The sequence below is a fragment of the Manacus candei genome, unplaced genomic scaffold (genome assembly GCF_025592945.1).
Source record: "Manacus candei isolate 608988 ecotype Guabito, Panama unplaced genomic scaffold, ASM2559294v1 h1tg000053l, whole genome shotgun sequence".
Taxonomy (NCBI): Eukaryota; Metazoa; Chordata; class Aves; order Passeriformes; family Pipridae; genus Manacus; species Manacus candei.
Window position 1 is genome coordinate 3,206,276 of NW_026138101.1, and position 21,831 is coordinate 3,228,106.

Consider the following 21,831-nt stretch of genomic DNA (forward strand, 5'->3'; position numbering starts at 1 on the left):
GGCTCTAGAAAGGTTACCCTGTTCATGTTCACCTATTATAGCTGCCAGGAGATCTAATACACTTTGGTTTAGCCAAAAAAGGGAAAGTAGGCAAGTTCACAATAAAAACAAGGAGCTGGTTTTTAATAAAAAAGCCAGTCCCCCATGGGGATAAGTTACCAAGGGATGGGCTCTCCCATCCTATAAAGACTGTACAAGGACTCTATCTTAATTTACCAAAAAAATAGTACAGGTCACAAAGACTTTGTGGATTGCATGCAGGAACTGCAAAGCCAAAATCTCCTGTCTGCAGTATGGGATGGACATGGAGGTGAGATGGTATCTGTAAGATTCCTTTGCCCTTAACAAATCTGCACCAGTTTCACATATGAGAGAGTATCTCAACTGAAACAAAAACCTAAACCCAAATATTTCAAAAGAACCTCAGTGCTGAAAGATGAAGGGCTTAAATGCCTGAGTTTTGCTTTCTTGCAGAAAGACAAGTTGTCTTTCTTGTGTGCGTCAATCTGTGTGTGCATCATCACCAGTCACAGGTTTGGTATTTCATGCAGGGCGTATGTAGACACTCACTACTTCTTTTCATCCTTATCCCTCAACAAGTAGCCCCAGACCTTATATAGAAAGGCCTCAGATGGTGCAGTGATCTCTGCATGATGTGTTTCCTCCTCGGCATCACTGCCCTGCCCTCTCCCCATCACGCACGGGCTCCACGGACGCTAATGAACACATTTCATGTTCTGACAGGAGGAGGAAACATGAGGAAATGAGGCACGTAGCAGTGAAGGTCAAAAGTTTCCGTTTACTTCTGGTGCCCAGTTTGAGACACCTGAGTCACTCACTCTGGTTTCTCAGAGCTTGGCATCACCTTTGGCAGGTGGCAAAGGGCAGTGCATCGCTGGTGGGCTCCTACTTCTCTGTCCCTGGAGCCAGGGAGTTGGATTTGGCTACTTCCACCCTCCACAAGGGCATTGCCTCTTGAGAATGGCCACACATTGCAGGAAAACAGCTGCAAAATGCCACAGCACCACTAAAATAGCCCCGTTCTGTTGACCTGGTGCAGCGTGCACAGCTCTTTAAACCATATAGAGTCACCCTTTACATGTCAGTCAGTTCCCCACTAGTGATCTCTAAGCTGATGGTCTCAGCCAGCTGCCTGTGGCTTGCCATTTGCGTGCAGGGCACGAGTGTTTTGCAAGTGTGGGCAAATTACTGTTGTGTCATCATGAAAGACTCTCTCACCAATAGGCAGAAGGCAGGACAAATATAAGACAGGATGAATGTAAGACACTTAGAAACACTCAAAGATACTGCAGTGGTAACACTGGGAAGAGGGCTCAGTTCTCCGGGGAGCATTCCTTTTCATGGAATCATAGAATAGTTTGGGTTAGAATGGACCTTAAAGAACATCTAGTTCCACCCCTCCTACTGTGGACAGGGACACCTTTCACCAGACCAGGTTGCTCAGAGCTCTATCCAGCCTGGCCTTGAACACTTCCAGGGATGGGACATCCACGACTTCTCTTGACAACCTGCTCTAGTGCCTCACTACCCCTGCAGGGAAGAATTTTTTCCTAATACCTAATCTAAACCTGCTATCTTTCTTTGAATCCATTCACTCTTGTCCTGTCCCTGCCTCCAAGCTTAGAGGAAAACCAAGAGGTGCCAGTGCCAGACCTTCCATTGGAGCTACAGAGTTACTAGAAGAGGAACTGAAAGTAAACCAAAACCAAACCCCCAAACTCATTTGTTTTATTCCTGGTGTGTATGTTGCATTCCCACTAGAGGGAAAAAAAAAAGAGGAAGTTTTTTTAACCCATGAATTGGCAGATAGTCACAGAAGCCAGCAGTATATACCAGTTCAAAAATGAATAGATGAAATTCATGCAGGATGTAAATTCAGTGTTTGTGATGCTCTTTCTTTTGAGGCAGAGCTGTTCCCTCCAGCACTGCTCCTTGTCCCTCCTCCTTCCGTATCCTCCCAGGGATTTGCACATGGCCAGTCAGAAACCAACATCTGGACTGGATGAACTATTAGTCTGATCCACTCTTGCAGTTCTCATGGTCTTAAATTTGCCTGCACAAAAGTGCACACATATCAGCTTGATAATGCCAGTTGCAGCTCGGACAAAAATACAAATAAGCCACACGGAGCGAGACACTGTGTATGCAAAGTAAATCAGTGTGCAGAAGCTACAAAATCAAAGACACGCTGCTGACTGACAATAGTTTGCCCTGAAATAAAAAGTAGGTCTGTCTGTGGGCACAAGGAACATACTTACTACCTTCCCTCCATCCTACAGAGCTTTTTGGTGAGCGAGAACTGGTCTCGCTCAGGCAATTTACATGAGCGGAAGTGTGACAAACGGGGACAGTCCCTACCTTGAAGTAACAGGCCACAGAAGGGAAGTTTAGCAAAAGCAGGAGTCATTAATAGTCATTCCATCTCGCTCTGTGAAGTTCACTGAGGTTTAATTAAAGCACTGATATGTTTTTGACTGACCTTATTTTCATACCTGATAATCAGTAAACTCATTATAATTTTTTAAGCCTGGTTTCGAATCTAGCTAATTAGCACTCTGTGGGTCAGCATCTGAGTTAAATAAAGACATAGAGGAAAACTCCAAGATCTGCATATTTTTGATGCTCCCTGCAAGGGCGAGTGGTCATCAAGTAATTCCACCAGCAGAAGGCTGAGCTGGCACTGATGGGGAGGTGTTTTGAGGTGCTGGGTGAGCACCAGCCATGCAGTGGGGGCAGGACAGAGCTGAGCCTCCAGCTTTGGCAATCAGGGCTTCAAAAATGACTCAGACTGCAGTTTTCTACAGCTGAACCCTTTGAAGCCCTGATCTGTACAGAGCAGATCTGGTGAAGAGCAGGGCACAGATTTCATAGCTTCTTGCTGCACTTGAACATAGTATGTGGGGAATGAGTGACAGGACATAGGAGCAGCAGTTTTCAGCATTTCCAAGAGGGAAATGTGACCTTCTCTGTGTTCAGTGTGGTGCTCAGCTGCTCATGGGACAGGCTCCAGCCCAGGCTGGATGGACTTTTCCCTTGTACTCAGCATCCTTTCACCAGTTGATCCTCCCGGACTTCTCCTGCAAAGTACTTAAAGGGCAGGAGATGTCTAGGGAGGTTGTGCTGCAATAAACACCACCAGATCCTACCACAGGAGACACAGTGGTGGGCTGGGGAGTGCAAAAACAATGCAGTTAGCTGAGACTTCCAACTAGAAAACTGTCAGGAGGAGAGGGGGACAAGAAGTACCAGGCAAGAGTTGGAGGAGAATACTGAAGGGGAGGTCTCTTCTCCTAGAGGAGGGCAAAGAGCAACAACCACATTGGCCAGCAAGGGAGGAACAGTCTGGGCCACATGTGGTGCTCCTCTTGTGTTTATATCTGTCCTCATCATTCCCATGCAAAACAAACTGCTTCCATCTTCAGCAGTCAGGAATCACCAATGGTTTAAATGCTGGGGAGGAAACAAATAATTATAACACTTAGCACCTGGCTTGCACTTTGCACATTGACAGCACTGCACAGCCATCAGCTAATGAACTGAATGAGGTGTTCAATTACACAATGATTGTTAACGCTCAGTTAAAATCTACAAAACTGAGCACCAAATGGTGGAGCTGCAATTTCAGCTGCCGGCTTGTAGGCACTTCCTTCATAATCACGGATGGTGCTTAGCAATACTTAAAACAAACTATTTCTCCTCTTCCACCAGCTTTTCCTGATGTTTGTGTGTAATGGCCTGATCTTAAATGAGCCTCTCCCTTTCTGGGAGCTTGTAAATCTCATGTTGTAAGACCCTGTGCAGTGTATGTGAGGTATGCTAGGCAGGCTGGTGATTTTCTTAGATGAAGGCTCTGTTGCAAGGCTTTGCTGAACCCGTGACACTCATGTAAAAAAGAAGGAAAAAAAAAAAGAAAAAAAGACCAGTCTGTAAAATAGCTAGAACATTCAGCTATTTATATCTGTCATAACTGAAACCTGACCAAGTCTTAGGTTCCTTTGTAACTTAGAATTTGACCAAACCTTCAGCACTTCTGTTATCCATGCAGACATGCAGACACAGAGTTATAACAACCACATGATCAGCTGCAAAACTAATGGCTAAAGCGTGTGATAAATTGCATTTATTCCTCACCTTTAGCTCTTTCACCCATATGTTGGCCATCTCCTTTGCCCTGCACGCAGTGATCCATTGCCATGGGACTACCTTTCCTGTCCTGTTTCTCCCTGAGAAAGCTGTTTGTGCCTTTCAACAGCCAGCCATAAATCTGCTGCTTCCTTTTCTTCCTGGCAAAATCACAGGAGCCCTCCACCCCCAAAGGCAGAAAATTCCCATTGCTGATGAGTCCTGCCCCACTGATTCCCTCTGCACTGCAACTGCTTTTATTCCCTTACATGCATGTGATGGCTTTAGTGAGCAAATGGGCTCAGGGATTCCCTCAGCAGGAGGAATTTAGCAGCTCCCATGCTGCCCAAATCCTGCCCATCTTCTCCTGGTGTGGAGGGGCAGGATGTGAATATGATTCACCATGAGTGTGCCAAGATGTATTACACTAATGTACATTCTCCAGATAGAGCTGTTTAAAGAAATTCATGCTTCTGTCTCTGCAAGCATCACTTTATCCTCAATTTTATGATTCTAGATGATAAAACTGTACAGAAGTGTAACTGGATGCTAGTTCCTTCCCCTAACCCAGTTTGCACTGAATCAACAACATTTTCCCCTGTCTTTTGCTCTGGTTGCAGAGCACCCAGAGTACAAGGTCAGCGGGGGGAAGCATACCCTTGCCTATTTATGTGAAGAGGCTTTTTGATGGCTTAAGAAGCAGAATAAGATGGCTGATGCTAGGAAGGTTAACAGGGAGCTTCACATCTGGGTGAATGAGAGCTCCTAAGAGGAGGCTTGATGCCTCCAGCCATCGCAGTGGCAGCGTGTGGTGACTGATACCTGTCTCATATTAAATGACCTTTATTCAGATCAACCATTGCATTGCACCACACACGTCTGGTCTTTCTTTCTGGACACAGTGTGGAATTTGTTAGATGTTCCTTCAGCAGCTATCCCTAAGGGACTGAACAAATTTCATGGTCACGGGAAGGGAAAGTAGTAGGAGCTGCCAGGTTAAAGAAAGAAAAGATTTTTGAACTTGAGCTACCAAATCTGAGGGCAGATATAACAAAGTAGAAGTACCCTCTGCCTCTCAGAGAGGCCCTAGCAATTTGTAGACTTTAAAGACACACAGTGCTGTGTTTGGCCTGAGACATCTGCACGCACTAGAGCCCTGCAAGACCTCAAAATATTGCTGCTGTAGTGAAGCATTTATGGCATTTGAAGAAAGAGACTGGGACAAAAAACTCCAGGAGTCTAATCCTGGCTCTGATAGTGAATTACGGTGTGACTCTGAGCAAAAAATTTGCCTTGCTTTTCTGTGGGTGTTCAGCTTGTGTGACTGCAAAGTGGGTACCACAGGACTCACCTGCCCCCCAGGTGAGCTGGCAGGCATGATGAGTTCACCCTCAGGCTTTCTGTCTGCCTGCCAGTCCCCTGTTCCCTTCATTCTGCCCTTGGAGCAAATTTCCATAGTCCCAGCCCCACACATAGGCAACACCCTCCCAAGGCACTGCAGCCCTCCTGTCCACCTCCCTCACAGAGCCCCTGCCAGCCCCAGCCACTCACAGGGGTTCATTTTCCCCCTGAGATTAGGTTTCCTTCCAATGCCAATGGTGCCACTTTCCACACTCACCTTGCACCAGGCTTCCCACACCAAGTCAAACAGGGCAATATTCCCACTTACTGATCACAAAGAGCTCCAAGGTGAACGATGCTTCACCCTCCTGCTATGTGTACTCACCACAGTTTGTAAATATAGCTCTGGAAAATCATTCATTAATTAGTTGAAATTGCATTAATATAATAATGGAAGTGATTTTTTTTTCTTTTGGGCTGAGGGAATAAACAACACTCCTACAAGAGCCTTTTACAGAACAAAGCAATGGAAGCAGCAGAGAAGATGGTGCTTTTAATGAAATGTGTATATTTACTTGTAAAAATGCACTATGGATGCATATGCCAGGTTATAAACAAAGGGCTGAGAATCTGTCTGATCAGCAAGTCTATGACTAGCTACTAATTAGGTGTATCTCATTTAGGAAAACCCACTTGGCTGCCTGAGTTTTGTCTGGGGGGGGACGGGACAGGAAAGCAGGAGAAGGCTGTGCAGGAGGAGCAGCGAGAATGATGAGACAAAGAGAGTTTGAAGTTAGTTTCTCTCATCCTCTACCTCAGACACAAAGGCCAGACCCATTAGCATCTATTCCAATACACTGTGGTTTTTAACTTTTCCCTTTTCCATCTTGGACTTTTTCACTGTCTGCTAGCACAGCACAGGGAGAAACCCCTTTGGGAGAGGGATGCGTGACTGGACTGGGCTCCTGAATGCAAATGCTGTGGGGCCAAGGTCCAACCCTCTACAGGTCAAGGCACCAACACATGTTTTAGAGACAATTGTAAGCAGTTGTAAGCAAAGCAGCCCTACTCTTGGCGCTTGTGAAGAAACAGAGCACAGTGCAGGCGTCAACCACACGTAAAACAGTCCTTAAAAAAAAAATTGTTCTTCATAAATGAGACTTTCTTGGCTATGATCATTAAAATAAATGGAAGCAAAGAGATTAATAATGAAGTACCCCAAGCAAATCAGACAACATAGCCTGTCTCCCATCCATTTCAATCTGAAATTCATTTTGGCTCGTGCATCTGAGTCTGAGTGAGTTTTCCTGACTGATAGATGGTAGCTCACATCCAGGTATTATTTTTCTTCTTATTTTTACACTCAAAGGGTTTTAGAAGGCATGGTTTTGGAAATGCCTATTGTCTGAGCCCAAAAATATATAGGTGGTTTCTAAATTGATTTTTGTAGACAGATGCTATTTCCATTTCATTTCACTTGAGCAGAAGAAGTTATCTGTTCAGTTATCTTGCTGGCTGTGACAAACAACAGTAAAATACCAAAGAAAAAAAAAAAAAAGGGAAGAGTTGATGACAATTTTATACCTAGACAAAGAGATAAAAGTAAAGGCATGCACTTTTCCTTATACACCAAATTCAGTGTGAGACCACGATGAACATTGTGGCAGGAACCTGGAGCAGCACACGAATAACCAGAGTCAGAGCGTATCCCCACGTGCCCGTGGTTGGGCACATGCTGAAGCACTTTGCTCTGTGGTGTCAGCAGATGTTTTGCAGTCCTGCACCCCACTCCTTTGAAACCTGGATGCTGGATCTGAAATCTGGACCACCTGTGACCCCTTTGCTGCGATGAGCAGCAGTGCCCAGCCCTTCCCTGCTGTTGGAGGAAGGAGACGTGGCTGTCAGTGACCCCCTGCTCTGGGGCAGAAATAACCCTCCCTTGAGCATCTTCCAGCCCTGCTGCAAAAGACATCTGGTTTGGAGAGGGCTGCAGGGCTGCTCCCTGCTCAGCTGAGGGGTGGGAGTGTGTTCTGGGAGGTGACTCTTTGGCTGAATTCCTGCCGAAAGGATTCCACTAATGCGGCCGGGATCGCATCGCTCCATTAATGGTGTGGCAGGGCTTCCTGAGCCTTGTGCAGGAGTCTTTTTGATACTATTCTATAACTCCAAATAAACAAAATAAATAAGTCATATCACTTACATGCTAGACTGGTAGGTGCAATGGAAAAAGCAAAGATGGATGGATAATATCACATTTTAGCCTAACAGCTGTACAGTTTCATGTTATATTTACACTGTTTGGTATTTAGCTGTATCAGTATCAGAACATTAAAATAATTTTTTAAAGATAAAGGATTAAACCTAGATTTCATTATTATTCAGAGCATACAAATTCACAGACCAGTTGTATTAAACATGATACAAATATCATACCGTATGTAATGGTACTTGCACTAATTGCACATTCTGGCACATTATGGGGTAATGATGCTTGAAGTTACCAAACAGTTCAAAGATCAAAGGCCACGCAGTCAAAGATTTTAAAACAAAGCTCCTGATATGTGAATTTATGATAATGTAGTAAATCTGACCTCTTCCCCTCATATAAATAACTACATATAATTATATAATTATATAATAGTTAGCCTGTAGTCCCACAGCAATTACAGAGTTATTCCATGGGTATCTGAGCCCTGATAGGGGTGGGGATACCCAGCATCGCCCCCTGTCTCCCACTCTGCATCTCTAACTTTCCATTAATTGCCTAAGTGAAGATATCCTGAGCTTTCCGTGTCTGTTTTGCCACGGATTTCACCAAGGCTCTACTTTTATCTCTAGTTGCTGGTTCTGTTTAATTGGTAGTTTGCAGATAATAGAAACACAGAGGAATAGTATTCATTCATCTTCAAAGAGCTGGAAGCCGAGAGAGTCTGGTGGGGCACCCAGGAAGCCTTGCAGAAGACTGAAATGGGAAGGCAGCATTTTTATCACCATCCTCATTCAGAAAAAGAGAGAGAGAGAGCAAGAAAGAGCGAGGCAGCCTGATCAGGAGCCAAAAGGAGATGATTATGTGGTTATCCAGAGGGATTCTTTCTATTACTTGAAAAATCAGAGTGCAGATTTAGAGAGACAGGTTGATGTGCTCGGGAAGATCAATGAATATGAGAGGTTCATTGATGGCATATGCTTGGGTTTGGACGGAAGTGGCAGGTTCAGAGGCAGTGACAGCAGAAGGGAAGGAAAGAGCTGGTGGTCAGTGGCATGTCCTGGGGGCTGCCCTGTTAAGCAGAGGACCCTTCCCAGTGACAAGAGCTGGCACCAGGGCCTTGGAGCAGCAAAACTGAATGAGATTGCAGCCATAGATGTCAAGGAGTGGAATTTCAAGAACAGGTTTGTCTGAGAGAAGCTCTGTTGGAGCTTCAGAGATGCTGCTGGTGGGAAATGGTGAGGGAGGGGCTCAGCAGTGCCCTCGGAGACATCTGCAAAAGGCAAACAAAAAAACTCACAAAACACTCTCAGTTTCCCAAGGGGTGAGAGGCTCTTCATATGTAAATGTTTACTCACTTGGTTCTTTTATTAAACCACCTTGCAAACCCTTGCCATGAACAGTTTTAAGACACTCTCCTGCTCTCTGCAACCCTTCTGTTTACCCTGGTCTGCAGTCACTTCAGCACCCTCACCCAGCCCTTTGTCAGCCAGCAAAAGCACTAGGTCCTGCTTTCCTGCAGAAAAGCCCGTCCATCTGTTACGCATTGATAGAGGGAGCTGCTGAAGATAGAACGACTAGAAATATTTTTCTTGGCAAGTAGGAAGAGGTTTGGAATGAAAGCAAGTTAGGGACAATAAAGATAGCCAGGAACTCTGGAGCACCGACCTCCAGATGCATCCAGAGTCATCAGGGAAAGTATATCAAATGTTAACAAATATTGGGAGCCAAGAACCAATTTTAAGGAGGACTGGAAGATATTCTTGTTAGTTCAGTGAACATTTTAAAGTAATCACAGCAGTTTCTAACATCATGGAGCATTTTGCCTGTTTGTTTCACCTACTATTTTTTGCTGATTTCAAAAAATTTAGAAAGCTAAAATAATGGATTCTTAACTTAGGGCAATCAATAAAACCAGGAAATTTATTTTCCAAATGGTTAATGGTTTATAGGAGTTTCTGTCTCTATTTTGTATTTTAATAAACCGTGACAACGTGCAGTGATTTAAGTAAGGCACACAATTAAAGGCAGTGTGCAAATAAGTTTTGTGATGGCCACCAATGTGATTTTAGAAAGTTAACTGTGGTTGCAGATTTAGCTATGGGGTTGTTTTAGGAGTCCTTTAGGAGATCCATTTGTATGCACTTTACTGTGAAGCCCGTGTACATGAGTGGGTGCTTCAGAACAAACTGGAATAGGTTCAGTACTGAGTCTCTGACCTAGTCTCTGCACATCTAAATTGTCAAACTGAAAGGCATATGTGATAAAAGAACATAAAGTTCTATGCTAAATCTAATGTATAAAATAACTAATCAGGTGAGCAGGAATCCAACAAAAATATTAGTGGGGGAAAAACTGGAGACAAAGGATGAAGAACTGCATTTCTTTATTTTATTTCTTTCCTCATCTGAGGACAAAAGTGCTGGGTGGCCTCAGACAGAGGGCATAATGATGGTGGGGTAGAGGAGAAAGTAGTAAAAGTAATAGCCATGGTCAGGCCCAGAATTATAACCCAAGTGATTCAGCAATACTCAGATTCCAGGGGATTTAATTTAACGGGGAGGAAAAAAAAAGCATTTAAAAAGAAATCATATATTAAAGTGTCTATGTGCATCCAAATGTGTATGTGTGTATATATTTATATAAACACATACTTGTACGTGTATATCCATATGTTCATGGACTGTGCCTGTGAACACAGATCTGTACAAAATATATCATTAACCTTCCATTCAGGAGTAACAGCATCCATGTGAACAACTGCTCTGCAACTGAGAAAGTGTTTGAGTGTTGTAAATTGCCAAAGGGTTTAAAAACCAGGGGACTGATATAAAAATTAGGAAATTAAGAGCAATCAGGTTATTCAGATGGAACTATTGTATTTCATTCTAAGTGCAGTAAACATATGGATTACTCAGCCAATAAGACCAGTGAGGCTTGTGCTCTGGAAAAAATGATTTCTTTTATTTTTTTTGTAATTTCTACTCATTCATGGACATAAACCAAATATTCAGCTGACTGACTGACCACTTTGCCAGTAAAAGTTTGAAGTGTTGTTCAATTGAACATCATGGATGGGTTTTTTACTCCTTTATTTATTTTGAAGACAAATTGTGCTAGTTATTTTCTGTGTTTGTTAAAGTCTGCCTGCTTCAAGGGCTCCATGTAAAATTTACACAGTGAAATAATAAGCTCTTGTAAAGACTTATTTTATGTCCTAAGCCCTCCCTATGGCATGTCAGTCCAGCAGTGCATGAGTTCTGGGGTGGGCATGGTCGGTGCCTTTGATGGGCTCTGCAGGGTGTAAGTGTGAGCACCTATTTGTGCAATGGCATTTTGAGCTCTGGTTTTGGGCACTTGAGCTGTTTTAGTACTTCAACAAACAGGTCACCACCTTGGTTTCAGCTTTTGGGGGTTTTTGCCAACCCAGACACAGATGAGAGCAAGACAATAGTTCATAGAGAGTGTTGGTGACTCCCAAGAACATCTGGGGACCAGGTCAGAGAAGTGCAAGTGTGACCCTCAGCTTTGCCCTTGCACCTTGCTCTGCTGACCCAGAGAAGGAGCAGGGGAAATGCTGCCATAGGGGTGCAGGTAGGATTGCTGCTGTACCTCAGCCACCCATGGACACTGCCTGATGTGCTTGGGCTCTTGGTGAAGAGGGGTTTGCCCTGGAAACTGCCAGTTATGACCTATAGAAAGGTATGACATACTCAGCTGAGGTGCTCTTTGAGATTATCCTGCAGGGAAATGGATAGCTGGGATTTAGCCTGGAGTTGTGCAAATGAAGGTGGGCATATCCAAGATGAGTGTGAACCAGGCAGGATGGTACAAAGGTGCTGGAAAAGGGATAAAAAAGCTGTTCTCTGGTTCATCTGTGGTGGTGCCATGATGCACTCACAAGTGTGAAAATCTTGGTGAGGAGACAGCAAACTTCCCTTTGTGTGCATTGATGTGCAGCAAAGTTACTGCAGAACGGGCCTGGCTTGTTCACCAGCACAAACCAAAGCCACAAGCACAGGGGTGATGGCAGAACACGTGGGTCTCTCTGCATTGCCTGTATTTACATAAAGAAAATTTCACTTCAGTTAAAGCTTCCTTGGGAATATGCGGGGGCCGGGAAGGGGGGAGCTCTGCAGTGGAGGATGCTGTCTCAGCCTTATATAAATACCTGTAGAATTGCTCAAATAGTTCATTAGTAGCTTATGAGTTTGTGTGCTTGCATTCCTCGCCAGCTCTAATTGCAAGGATGTTGATTCGCATTGCATCCGAGCGGAGCCGGTGAACAGATTCTCTGCTCTATTGCACCATTAAATGAGGTGTTACTGTGTTTGACTCGAGCTGAAAAGGATCCCTTCCCAGTTAGTAAAGAGACCAGCTTGGGCTGACCTAGCTGGGGACAGATTTCCTTCCAAATCACAGAGAAGTCCTCCTGAATATGAGATGTTAATTGTGGCAGGAATTAAGGATTAAACAGTCATGGCTTCAGGTTACTAGTGGGAACTGAAATCAGGATTACAAAGGAAACTGGGCCATGCCCTCACAATGCTATTACCCCAGTTCTCGAATCTAAAAAACCTTAGAAACTCATCCTTGGTGACCAATAAAAACTAGTCTAAATTGTGCTTACTGAGGCCTGAGGAAAAGAGTCATAATTGTGCAGCCACAGTTTGGACACCTTTCAAAGCAGAAGATAACATCAAGGGCGAAACAGTGAAATTCAGCCCTGATTCATACCTTCTGCAACCTTTATTAGTGCAAAGGCCACTACGTCACCTCTTGTCTGGCAGAGTCAGACCCCACACCAGTCAGACACTCACACCTCGAGTCACTGCAAAGAGAGGACATACCCTGCAAAAGCATTTCCCCCTGGGCACAGAGGCAGAGGAGTCCCTGGGTGAGTTCAGCCTCAAGCCTGGAGTTCACCTGGATGCCCCATGGCACCCACTGATGGGCTCAGCGTGAGGGCAATGACCCCCATCCACGTTCTTGAGGGAGACGCTCAGATGGGCTAAATATTTATGATGGTACAAAACCCCCGTACCTGACCCCAGAATACAAAGCCATAGAGATGAAAGGGGAAAAAAAGAAATTCTGTGGATTAAATTTATTACATAGTAGCACATACTTAATAACCAATTAAAGCCAAGATTTATTGGGAGCTAAATTACATTTGTATTATAAATAGAACTAGAATATACTGTTACAGAATAAAAGCAAAACATTTTAAAAGACAAAGCAATCTAATGGACCCTAAATGTTAATGGGTGTAAAGATTTACACTTTAATTGCATTTTCAAGTCATCTTATTTTACAGTACTCTCTTTTCTATGTACATAGAAATCAACAATGTGCTGCAACATTATACTTAGTAACGGCAAGACTGACTTAAGGAAACCTGTTATTATAGGCAAGATCAGTTTATTATGTATAAATCCTTGCAAACAGTTTAATTGAAATGAGCAGTGGACTTTCACTGACCTTGGCTGCATGTATGTGAGACCTTCATAGCAAATTAAGCTGGTGAAAACTGTGTGTGAGAAGCCAAGAAGGGAGGGAGTGGTAACAAGGCAATTGCTATATGTAAAGCCAAAAAATAAACTATATTAGATTTAGGGATTTGCTTTATGGCAGGTAAAAAAACGCAAAACAACCCTAGCAAATGATGAAACATGAAATTATATCTGATTAAATTATTAAATAATAATATTGTATTTATTAAAGTATTATTAGCTATGATCAATTTGGGGATGACATCTGAGGTTGGCATTTTAGGACTTGCTTTCAAAGTATATAGAAATGTCACAAACTTCCCAGAAACTGATTTTTGTGCTCATAAAATTTCTCTTCCAGTTTGTGTTACCGCTTCAAGATTCACAACTGAGTTACAGTTACAGATGAATCTAACTCATATTACATTTGAAAAAATAAATGTGTACTAAAAGTAATTAAAGCATGTTGGTTCATGAATAATACACCATTTTACTACTATTTGCCGAGTATAATGAGACAAGCTACTAAATTGACAATGAATGCTCTATTATGTGATTGCCAACTGTTTTATAAGATATTGAACAGATTCATTTATTCTATCATCATGTGCATTATCAAGCTATTGCTTTTTAATAAATTAATTTCTCCTGCGTCTCTCCAGAGCCTTACTTTGAAATCTGGCTGAAGGCATAAATGAAATTAATTCTGCGGTCTGGGTTTAAGTGCCAGCGCCGGGTGACTCGCAAACACCGCGGCGCAGTTGGCAGCCGAAGCACGGGGGGATTTCTCTGGGTGGCCGCGGCAGCGCCGGCCCCGGCGGAGAGGCTTAATTGCGACGGCAAGGGATTCCTCCTAATAGCCAGCTGACAGAAACAGTCGCCCCTGCAGGGCAGGGCTCTCTGACAGCTCTTGTTTATCAGGGGCTCTCCTTGCCAGTCATCCCCTTTCCCCTGCCCTTCACCCCCACCCACTAACCCGCCGTAAATTGACCCTTTAATTGTTCGGCAGCCTAAACCTGGTGACACCAGCCATTGACTGCGAAGCAGCGCTTAATCCCTGGTTGGGTGATAGTGTCATTAGGAAAGTAATGTGACTGCGGGGAAGAATCTCCCATCTCGGCTTCGGGCTGGGTTGGGAGGATTATCTGTGAGCCCAGGGCTGGGGCTGAAGCAGCACGTACCGTCCATGCAGCCCCGATGCTGCCGAGCTATTTCGCTCGATGGTAAACAACTTCTAATTGCGGCTGTTGACAGGACTCACTGTGTATAACTAACCTTGCTGCAATGTTATTATTTCTGAAGGGAGCCTTTCTCCATATTTTTAACAATAAGTCTGACAGGTGTCATATTAAAAACAGGGCTTAATTCTAATGCAACTATTCCCACCCGCCTTTCCCTTCTCATTTTTGTGCCTCTGTAATGCATGAATTTCTCCTGCTCATAAAGATTAAAGGAACAGCTTTGCTGGAAGGAAAATACTGGTTTGTTTGTAGTCCGGGTACATCTGAGATGGCCTCAGCACCAGCTCCCTTTCTCCTCTCTTCTCCAGCCACGCTGGCTCAATGCTGGGAGGAAAGAGAGGAAGAGAAATAAAGCTTTCCCTGGGATGAGAGGTAATTCAGTATCCATTGAAGCGAAATTTCAGGCTTCCTTTGAACTGTGACCCGCAGCCACCGGCCGGGCGCTCCGTGGCTGCTCGGCCTGTGATGCATGGCTGACTGCTGTCCACCAGAGACCCAGCCCAGGCCAGCAGTTCACTTACAAGTTTACACTGGATTTAAGTCAAAATGCTAAAACGCTGGTGTTCAATCACTGCTAACTGTGTGCTCGGCAGACAGCTCCCAGCAGACTCTGTGCTTGTAAAATCCAATACGCCACATAAAGTAAGGGTTTATGGAGGTGTGAAGGGTTTAGAAGACTTTTTTTTTCCCCCCTTCCCTCTTGCTTGTTTTTTTGTGATGCTGCTTTTCAGGTGCCTGGGATGGCTTCAGCCTTGTCCCATCCCACACAGGCAGCAGGCCAAGGCACAGAGGGCTGCACGTGGAGAGGCACTATCCATTTCCATAACCTTCCCCTGTCTCTCCCGCCCTTCCTCTCAGGCTGCCTGCAGAAGGCAAAGTCCATTTTAAGGCCATTAGTTCCATGTTGATGTGATGATCAGTCAGGAGCAGCGTGGCTCCCATGCACTCACTTTTCTCTGTCCTCCCTTTGCAAAAAGCTTACACGTTTCACGCCCGCAAGCATCACACACACTCCTCAGTCCCCACTAAGAACATGACAGAGCTGCTCAAACTGCTGCTGCAAAGGGCTAACACCAGCTCAAGGAAAAGGGTGCCTGCTTTGCCAGGAGGGATCACAGAAATCCAATGTACAAACCCCCTAATTTAGCCTGTGCTCACATATCTGAGGGCACTGCACCAGACCTGTGTAAGGTTTCTGTATGAACAAAGTGCACGGTGCAGATCAGTCCCAAGAGCATTAACTAATGTTCAATTTTTACAACAGTTCTTTTAAAAGAGTGAAGATAACCAGTTAAAATAGTTTCACCAGACGTTTGGTGATCTGTTCTGTACTCCCTTAAGGTAGATGATTTTCTGTGACTCAAAAAAAAAATATATATTATTTCTTCCTCTCTTTTTTTTTTCTTCCCCCTGCATAAGCAACTGCCCAGCAAATTGATAAGAGCCCTTTTTAATTAGATAGTGAAGTTGTATGGGTAATGTTCCATATAAAAGCTCTATAAAACACAGCAGAATTAATAAAATGACTGCTTCTCATTTAATTCAGGTCCTCCAAAGGGATCCATATGTCTTGCTTTGGTCTGTTTGTAGTACTTCTCTCCACCACCCAGCCACGAATTGATTAAAATCACATTCCTCACTTAAAACTGGAGCCCAGTTGGTAAGAGATACTGGATAGTAATTAAGGTCTGTGCACAGACACATGAACCCCCATAAAAAAAAAAGTACCAAAAGGAATCATTGTGCATCGCTTGGATTATATGCAAACACAGCTCATGTTGACAGCTACCTCTGGATGACTCCATCAGTACACACTTTATCTCCAGCTGTCCAAGTAATTTTCCCAGGATTTCGCCCCTCTTTTTCACTCCTCTCCACACAGATGGATTAGAGCAACAAACGGTTTACATGCTGCACATCATTAGCTATCCTCCCTCACTACCCAGCAGATAACAACTGGGCTCTATCATCAGGACATTCATAACACCTTGACACTTTTACAACTATGCTGTTCTCTGCCAGAGCAATCTTCTCTTTTAAAGCATGAAGCTAATTCACGAAACACCCCTTGGAAAGTACTCTGCAAACGCAACAGGGGTGGGGGAGAGAAGAAAAAGCACAGCCCAGAAAAGGCATCTAGTAAATAACATAGTTAGCAGTGTAGGGGGAAAAAAAAAATCAAGAGAAAAGCAGCACATTCTTTCTCTCCAAGATGCCTCTCTATTTTCCCATTTCCTCTGTCCCATGGTGAAGGACACCAGCAAACAGGCATCTGTCTGCTGTATTTCATTGCTCCCATCACTGTGTCATTCAGGCACCTCCAGAGCCTGCTGTCAGCAGGCTGGAGCAGGTAGACAGGGTGGCTGTGCAGGTCCCTGTCTGGATTCTGTGCTCCTGGTGATGTTTTGGCTGCTTCCCAGGCATGGGTTTCACCACAGAACCTCTTTGCAAAGGGACCAGTTGAAGGCATTGGTCAGTCATGTCTTTACTTCTGGCTATTCTAGTTTTCCTAAACTGCCTCCAGTCTTAAGGAATCTTGACTCTAGAAGATTTGTTAATAAAACAACATTTTCCCTTCGAGTGTTGGGACGCTGCTGCAGATCCCACTCATGCTCAGACATGGGCTTACATTTAGAATAAAACACAAACCTACAGCAGCCACTGGAGATGGAAAGCAAAAAATTTTAGCTGCATTTTCCAAGCTTCTCAGCATGCCCCCTGCCGCCCCAACCATACATTTTAATGTATAGTACACGCTTGTTTAAAAAAGAAATACATAAGGAGAAAGAGTAATTACCGTAGCTTAAATTCAGCCCGATAAGAAGGGCTTGCACAGTCTGAGCAGCTGTTCCACTGCCATTCAGATTATGAAAATATAATCCTAGAGAACCTTGTCAAGATAAATACAGAGCATGAAATGTATAGGCAATTTTTCCCCAGCCACATATAATGATCAATTCCAAAGCCACAAGTGATACCAAAGGACAAAATAAGATCTGTCTAGACTTTCTCACTTACAAGATATTGATCATTCCAATGGTAAACTGGTTAGTATAAGTGTGTTTGGCTTGAAAGGTCATGAGCTTAACACCTGACAAGGAGTTATTCAACCTTGATATAAGTCAAATTATTGCAATGTTGCTGGAAAGACTTTCTCTAATAAAAATCTCTACCTGGGCTGAGAATATCTGAAATTTGTCTTCCAGGTGTCAAAGGAGAAAGCAGGGAGGGAAAAAAAAAAAACAACAAAAAAAACCAACAAACCAAGACTTGACATGGGTTTCTGCTGGTTGCCCTCTATGTAATTTTGCAAGTACAGGTCCCAGCAGTCAGTTACTGTCTGGGCAACATCTGCTTCGTGGACAGCAGTAGAAGCTGTCACTGACTGAAATGGCACATCCATTCCCCCTAAGAGCTTCTGGTGGCTCTTCTGTCTCAGCAAGGGAGTTTGCTCACTCGCCTACCTGGACTTGCAGATACAGGGCACCAGTTCAGGGTCCAAAAATCACCATTAAAGTGGGAAATGTTGACTTTGGAAGGAAAGCAGGGGGGAAGGGGTCGAGCAACGCCCTGCAGCGTGTGGGTGGGAAATGCTCAGCGGCATCGCCTGCCAGCACCTCCCAACACCTCCCCTTCAGAAAGTCCTATGGGGCCTGAGCTGTTCACCAGAGACACAGCCCTTACCCAGCCTCCTCCTTTTTTTATGGGGATAACTAGCAAGTGCTTATTAGGACTATTAGGAGCTTGATGTGAATTTGCTGGATCTTTTCCAAGAACTATAAATACCCAATCTATTTTGCTTTATTCAGTTCTTTTTGTTTTGCTGATATGATACTAGTTAAGGTTAATGGGGTTTGCTTTAATATTAGACACAGGATCGCTTAACTACCTTTAATGAACACTGGAGTCAATGCATTGTGGAGTAATTCACACAGACATTGCCTCAGGTAAATCAACCAGAAAAATGTAAGCCAGTCGAATAAATAAATCTGACTGGCTATAAATGTGCCAGATTTTACACCAAAATATATTTGAAAGCCAATGGCTTAGCCACATCTAGGATATTAAAATGGAGGGCTTGGAGTCTGTTTCTTTTCAATTGCTTTTCCTTTTAATGTCCCCTGCACATCCCTCCTATGCTGAAATCAAGCTGAGAGTGCAAGAAAAATTATTTTCACAAGTGTTTCTAATAGAAATAAATGCTGTACAGTTTTGTGCTTTTTCTTTAATTTGGAAAAAGCCTTTTTTTAATACTGGTTATCTCAACACAGAATCATGAGAGACAAAAAGGAGAACAGAGAGAGGAAGAAGGAAAATGGAGAAAAAACAGAGAAAAAAGAGAAAGAAAGAATGAGAGCAAAATAAAAAAGTAAGGAAAAAAAAAACCAGAGAGCAAGTAATTTTATCTACATTGGAGAAAATTATGACATTGAAATTCTAGACAGGGCAATACACTGGTGGCAATAAATATTTATTAACCAATAGGGAGCAGAAGAACCCAAGCAACTAAGTGAAGTTAGGGGTTAACTTACTTCATACTTGTGCAAAACTATGCTAACATTAAAAGTGCTCTTACCTTGTAACACTGAAATAGGGAGCCATGCACAGAGGAAAAACACTGTCCACCTTCCAGATACTCTTTGAAGGAAGGCAGGCAATCTCTCTGAGTACTGAATTCTCATAAAAGCATGCAATATTTCAGCAATAAGGAATGACAGGGTGTTCATTATTGGTTATTAATGTTTGCCTAAATGGAGCATAAGGCCCAGGCCTTCGGGGGAGTGCAGAGCTCCCAGCATCACTTAATTACTGCCTCTTCTTAACCCAGCAATGCCAAGCTCCAATGCAAAGCTCTGCTGTCGTACACTCCCTGTATTTTAGGAGAGTAATTCTGTTTGGCTGTGAAAAGGAAAAATAATGTGCTTGTGAAGGCTGTTGCACAGGTGACAGAAGTTAATCACTTTTCTCCCCAGATAAACTCCAGACAATACGAGGAATTTGACTGTAGCCATTGCTTCAACTTGCAAACTCTTCCACCCATTCCACGAATTTTCAGACATTACACTACACCAGCATCTGGTCTGTGTAGCACAGACTGGAGAAAACTTCTAGGAGACAAGAAAGACCTTTTATTATTCCTCAAAATGCTGAAAAGATTCTCGAATAGCCCCTTTTATTTTTTTATTCCAAAAATGTTTCAGTGCAGGAGAAAGCTCATAAAGATGTGCTGGCCTTGGGGAAGGGGCTGCAGCTAGTAGAGGAAAACACGTGGGCAGGATTGCTTATCTGCTGAAGGCTGTTGCTACAGGGATGGCACAGCAGGGCTAAAAAAGGGCCATATATTCTTTACTGCTGCTTTAGGAAAGGCTGTGGCATCAGGTAAGGAAGCAGACAAGTTGGGAGCAGCTGAGGCTGCATTTCAGTAGAAGGGTTAACTCCTGTTCAACAACTAATCCAATGCACTGTGATTGCAAACAAGCAAAATCATGGAAAGCGGATTGTTAACAATAAAGCATAAATAATAAGGGGATCAAATAAACTTCTATTAACAATGTGTCCTTCTATTTATTTGTTTATATTCTGTCTACAGAAAATGTGATGCTGGACTGAGGATGGCTTAGAACAACCTTCTGGCATGAAGACAGCTACAAAGCACAAAATACAAAAAATGAACTCAGAAAGAAACGAGAAAAAAACAGCGTTTTCTTGGCACCAACAAGAAGCTCTTTATTTTTCCTCAAGTTTTCTTTTCTAAAAAAAAAAAAAAGTGGAACTAAGACATTTGCAGAAATGAGACAACAAACTTTCTCTTCAGGTGACAATATTCAAGCAAGCATGTTGTTTTATTGAATTTAAATGGAAAGAAAAAAAGAGACAGATTTGGAGTGGGATACAGTATCAGGAGAACTGAGAAACTGTGAACTTTTAAAGAAAAAAAAAACTCCTTAAAACTGTGAACTGAGAAATGGATGGAAATACCATTTAAACCCCTGATTACACTCTGTGTGTTCTTAACGAGACATCATCATCTTTGCTAACTTGACAGTATTTAGGGAATGGTTTACAACGTATCTTTTATTGTAATCTTTTAAGAAAAAACCAGAAATATTTAATTAGCTGTGACTTTACCATTTCTGTTCAGATGTCTTCTTGCACCTTCTTTTTTCTAGACAGTGCAGATGTATTTGCAGCCAGCAGTCAAGGACAGAAAAGATTTCTTTCCCTAATAATCTTTTGATTTGCCACACCCAATAAAATCCTTGTAGGGAAAAAGAATCAACACAACTACCGCCTCCCAATCAATACCTAAAGCCTAACAGACAGTAATTATCAAAATAAGGAGGAAATCCCATATTGGGCTACATACCTACCCATTAATCAAAACAAGAGAAATTATCTGCAGCATTGCTTTTCTAAAATAAGACAAAAGATGCCTCCTTGGGTTACACTTTGAACAGGCTATAATCAAAAGAAGGAGAACCGAGACTAACTGAGCCCCAGGAAGCCGCATTGTCCCTTTAACCCGCAGTATTCCCCATTTCCCATTAGTACTTAACATTTTTCACTATGTTGTGACTGCTATTATTTCATTTAACACTGGTTAATCTGTATCTGAGGTACATGGAAACCCTCTAGATGATAAGATTGGACAGGTTCCAGCGTTGGCAGTTTCCGAGCGTGCACACACTCGTGTGTTTTGATCCTTCCAGGAGCTCCCTGCTATTTGGCCTGCCTGCCAATTCGTTCTTGGATCAGCCTCTCGCTCAGCTCCCAGAGGGCCGTGGCCGTGGCGTCGCCCTGTGCCTCCTGCGAGGGCAGGCAGCGGCAGCAGTTGTTGAAGTACATCCCGCCCAGGCCCTCCAGCTCCGCCGCCGTGGCGCAGTAGACGGTCGTGGCAGCTCCTTGTTGCTGGAATTTTTTTTAAAAAAAAAAAAAAAAAAAAAAGAAAGAAAGAAAAAGAGAGAGAGAAAAAAAATATATGAATACATATAGAGATATTTTATCGTTGTAATTTCGACTGCAGCGCTTTGAAGCTGTGTCTTATGAAAGCACCGTGGCTGACAAGGTAACCTGCCCGGTGACAAGGCTGGAGCCCTGCTGAAGGCACTGCCTGCCTCCTGGACACTTATTTACCAACCACCTCAATGAGGCTTTTATTTTTTTTCTTTTCCTTCCCTCTTTTCTTCCCTCAGGAAAAAAGACAATCTTGAACCACAGCCCTAGGATCAGGTTTTTTGCCCCTTTTCAGTAAAAACCTGGATCGGCAGCAGGGGATGCCCAGGCTGTGTTTGGCACCACAACTGAGCACCTCAGAGCTTCCCTTTACAACACAGAAAGCACTTGCTGTGTGGCTGGGCACCCCCCCTGCCCAGCCCCGACCCGCAGCGCCGGCTGATGGATGGATTTC

At 43.4% G+C, this 21,831-nt stretch overlaps 2 protein-coding genes across 2 annotated transcripts in view; one reads left to right on the top strand and one right to left on the bottom strand.

Annotated features, from left to right (window-relative positions):
* Nucleotides 1-20,053, top strand: part of MAF (MAF bZIP transcription factor) — a 186,831-nt gene extending 166,778 nt beyond the window's left edge. The window contains exon 3 of the mRNA XM_051801791.1: nt 20,014-20,053. The gene's annotated coding sequence lies outside the window, so the exon portion shown is untranslated. The remainder of the gene's footprint in view (nt 1-20,013) is intronic.
* Nucleotides 20,054-20,239: 186 nt separating this feature from the next.
* The window catches only part of WWOX (WW domain containing oxidoreductase), a 490,348-nt gene continuing 488,756 nt past the window's right edge, over nt 20,240-21,831 (bottom strand). Inside the window, exon 9 of the mRNA XM_051801776.1 lies at nt 20,240-21,332. Within this exon, the coding sequence (XP_051657736.1) occupies nt 21,144-21,332 (189 nt within the window). The 3' untranslated portion in view covers nt 20,240-21,143. The remainder of the gene's footprint in view (nt 21,333-21,831) is intronic.